General features: G+C 58.9%; 1 protein-coding gene across 1 annotated transcript; it reads left to right on the top strand.

Moving 5' to 3' along the window:
* Window positions 1–1,240: 1,240 nt before the first annotated feature.
* Window positions 1,241–2,789, top strand: GADD45G (growth arrest and DNA damage inducible gamma). The gene is made up of 4 exons (XM_068552399.1): window positions 1,241–1,387; window positions 1,649–1,750; window positions 1,879–2,092; window positions 2,179–2,789. The coding sequence occupies exons 1-4, from the start codon at window positions 1,335–1,337 to the stop codon at window positions 2,287–2,289; spliced, it is 480 nt and encodes a 159-aa protein (XP_068408500.1). The 5' UTR covers window positions 1,241–1,334; the 3' UTR covers window positions 2,290–2,789.
* The last annotated feature ends 1,047 nt before the right edge of the window (window positions 2,790–3,836 follow it).

The raw sequence follows: 3,836 nt of genomic DNA, 5'->3' as shown, positions 1-3,836 counted from the left end.
TACTCTGCCTTCATTAATGTGCAGCTTGGACCGGGCTCAGCCGACCCTACCAGGGCCGTTCCTTGACCAGAGGGCCGGAGGCCAAGTCCCTAGAGGTCAATGAAAGTGTGGAGGAGGGAGATGGTCAGGGTCTTTCCGGCCGGCCTGTAGATGGCGCCCCGGGAAAGGGATTCCGAGCCGCGTTCCCCAAGCTCTTGGGGCCTGGAGCCTAGAGGTCCGGGCGGAGCGCACCCGGCTGTGAAGACGGTGCAGCAGCCAGGTGTTCCTTCCAACTCCCACGGCTTTTCCGCACTTGTGCTAGGACTGGGTGGGCGGAATTACATGCAAACGTTCAGCAGGGCCCGTGTAGGGGGCGCGCATCGAGGGGCACAGGAGCGGCACGCGGCCGCGACCCCCACGCGCCGAGCAGCCTGGCGACCTCCACGCGCGGCGGGCCCCCCCTACCCCACCCAGCGGCAGGTGGACAGTGTCGCTATGAAGAGAAAGCCTCGATTGTCCCTCCTACAAACCGCCACACGCCAGATCTCCGCTATTATGCACCCTCCATAGAAATGCAAACGAGCCGCGTGCGCCGGCCGCAATCTGCTCGCGCGCCCGGGCGCCCCGCAGCGCTCTGCAGCGGGCGGGGAGGTTGGCTAGGACCTTCCAGCGCGCCCGGGTAGGGGCCTTGTTTGTGCTAGGAGAACCTCGCGCTCTGGGCCCTAGTGTCAGCTGGTGGGGGCTGCACTCAGGCCTTTTGCAAGCTTAAAGCCAGCGCTGCGTGTTTTTACTTTAAGTTCCGGTTTAAAAGCAATGGTCTCATAAACTCCAAATTTAAAGTAAAGAAAAAATAGAAAGGTAGCAACAAAAATAAATGCAAAAAAAAAAAATTCATTAGATTCCCCAAAGGTGCGTTTCACAAATTGCAGTGTACTATTATTAGTCAGCAAGGTTTTTCTTTTCTTTTCTTTTTTTAAAACTTTTTCCTTTTAAGGACTTAAGAAAAACAAAAAGGCGAGATGAAATCTGCAGGCTCCAGTCTGCCTGGTAACACCCCGACAAAAGCGGCAGATTTGAGGCATTGTCATCCCCCGCACCCCTCCCCACGTGGCCTTCTGGCACGAGCCTCCGGCCGCCGCCTCATTTGCATCAGAAAGCGGGCGCGGGCCAATGGGCGCGCAGGCTCGCGCCAGCTGGCCGTGCCAAGGGCCCAGCCTATATAAGGGCGCGCAGCGGCGCCGAGTCTAACTAGCTGGTGGTAGGCGCGCCGGTTTGGGCAGTAGGCCTTCTCGTCTTCGCTCGCGTCCGCTCCGCCCTCTCCTCCTGTGGATAATTTGCTGCTCGCCAATCGCAACATGACTCTGGAAGAAGTTCGCGGCCAGGACACGGTTCCCGAAAGCACGGCCAGGTAGCTCGGCGCCGAGCGTCGGACGTCTTTGGGCTCGGGGATCCTGATCCTGCCCTGGCCGCGGGTGGTTGGGCGTCAGTCTTCGGGCCCGCTGGGGTGGGAACCCGCTGGGTGGGAGCCGGGCGCGAGTGTGCCGGCTGGGCCGGGGGTACGGCACTGAACTGGCGCGCCGGACTGGGGCGCTGGGGGTGCGTCCCCGGGCCTGAGGATCCCGGCGCACCCTCCTGCTAGTCCCCGCTCACGGCGCTGGCTCATCCGCAGGATGCAGGGCGCCGGGAAAGCGCTGCACGAGCTGCTGCTGTCTGCGCAACGCCAGGGTTGCCTCACCGCCGGCGTCTACGAGTCCGCCAAAGTTCTGAACGTGTGAGTATAGACGCGGCCCGGGCAAGGCGACCGGGGCGGGAGGAGCGGCAGGGAGACCGGGGAGATGGCGGCGGGGGACACCCCGGGCTCCCCGACCCGACCTCACCACCTCCTCCTCGCCCGCGCAGGGACCCCGACAACGTGACCTTCTGCGTGCTGGCCGCCGACGAGGAGGACGAGGGCGACATCGCTCTGCAGATCCACTTCACTTTGATACAGGCGTTCTGCTGTGAGAACGACATAGACATCGTGCGCGTGGGCGACGTGCAGAGGCTGGCGGCGATCGTGGGTACCGGCGACGAGGCGGGTGCGCCGGGGGACCTGCACTGCATCCTCATTTCGGTGAGTGTCGCCTCCGTCCCGATGTCGTCCCCGCCCCCGTCATCGGCCAGTGGCCAGCCAGGCTGACCTCTGCGCTCTCCCCGCAGAACCCCAACGAGGACGCATGGAAGGACCCCGCCTTGGAGAAACTCAGCCTGTTCTGCGAGGAGAGTCGCAGCGTCAACGACTGGGTGCCCAATATCACCCTCCCCGAGTGACAGCCCCGCGGGGATCCTTGGTCTGATCGACGTGGTGACGCCCCGGGGCGCCTAGCGCGGGGCTGGCTCTGTGGATGCGCCCTCCGAGGGCGCCGGAGTGCGGCGTGGAGACTGGCAGGCGGGGGCGCGTGGAGAGCGGCGAGGAGGTGCGGCTCCCTGCCGAGGAGGGACCCGGCGGCGGCAGGGGCAGGCTGGCCCCAGCCCAGGACTCTACAAGTGTGGGGAGCGGCTGCTCGCCCAGGAAGGCCGGAGGCGGGACCTTGGCCGCGCGGCCGAGAAGGACGGACTGGCCGGGCAGGAGTGACTCAGCAGCCTGTACTCCCGGCAGAAAGGAGGAGAAAGGCAAGGCCAGGCGGCCTGGACTTGTACAACAGTTACAGGAGCTCTGACGGATTTAGCAGTATGCACTGCTGTTTCAAAACGGACAAGGGTGATGCTTCATTTTCTAAAGGATTATGCTGCTGCAGCTTTGAGTTTTGCAATAAACTTACTGAAACAAACTTATTCTCTTTATTGAAGGCAGGGGATCTTTGTCTGCGGGGAGGTGGTTCGCAGGGCTGTTGACTTCTGAAATTCACGGAACTCGATGGCACTTGTTCCATCTTCCTGTTGGGGCTGAATTACAGGCTCCTGGGGTGCTGGAAGTGGGGGAGGGGACGCCAGCTGGGTGTTAGGGCAGAACTTGAGCCCTGCTCCTATTTCTCTCCCTTTAGGAAAATTTTTAAACTCGCAAGACAGGAGCATACTTGGGATAAGACATCAGTGCAGCAGCTGGCCATCCAACCTGATAACAGAGGCCTTTTCCTCCTCTGCCCCCTCCTCTCCAACAGCTGCTTATCGGAACAGCTTGCAGGATGCAGGCAGCGCCTTCCCGCACAATAAGCTTTGCCTTCTGCAGGCGCTGCCCTTTGTGGTCCCTGAGGCTGGTGGCAGACTGCTCTCAGGAACCTTTTCCTCTTACAGGAATGGCACTTACAGCAATGTCACCAAGGTATTAATATCGCATATGACATGATGACTGCATTTAAGTGTGAGTCATCATTTTGTCCTGGCTGTGATAGAACTTAGAAGATCTGAGCAAAAATGGGAAGGCAGCATCTACACAAATAGGTGTGAGCAATTCTGAGTGGGGCCGGCATCTGCTATCTACTATTCTGAGTGTTCTCTGCCCACATCAGAGTTATGAGGACTGCTGCTATTCACAGCAGCTTTGAAAGACTTATAGGAGAAAAATAATTGAAATCTTTTTTGGCAAAGACTTTCCTTAAGGAGGATCTAGGGGGGAATGTACTGAGTGAATCAATCTTTTTTATTAGACCGATGTTTTGATTTCACGCTGGTGCCTGACTACACTGCTTTTGGCAGGGGAAATATACAAGGGGCTAGATTGCTGTTAGCAAGCTGCCCAGGGGTTCATTGAGCCTTCTAGGCAAAGGAAGGGTAGTGTGCTGTTTTTCTAAGAAGAAAATTCTACTGATTTTTCAGCAGTCCCAAGTAGCTGATTCACCTTGTTGGGTGCCACCTTTTAAGTTCTCTCCAAATCGTGA

This window comes from Eschrichtius robustus, chromosome 10 (assembly GCF_028021215.1).
Source record: "Eschrichtius robustus isolate mEscRob2 chromosome 10, mEscRob2.pri, whole genome shotgun sequence".
Taxonomy (NCBI): domain Eukaryota; kingdom Metazoa; phylum Chordata; class Mammalia; order Artiodactyla; family Eschrichtiidae; genus Eschrichtius; species Eschrichtius robustus.
This window is presented reverse-complemented; position numbering and strand designations above follow the sequence as displayed.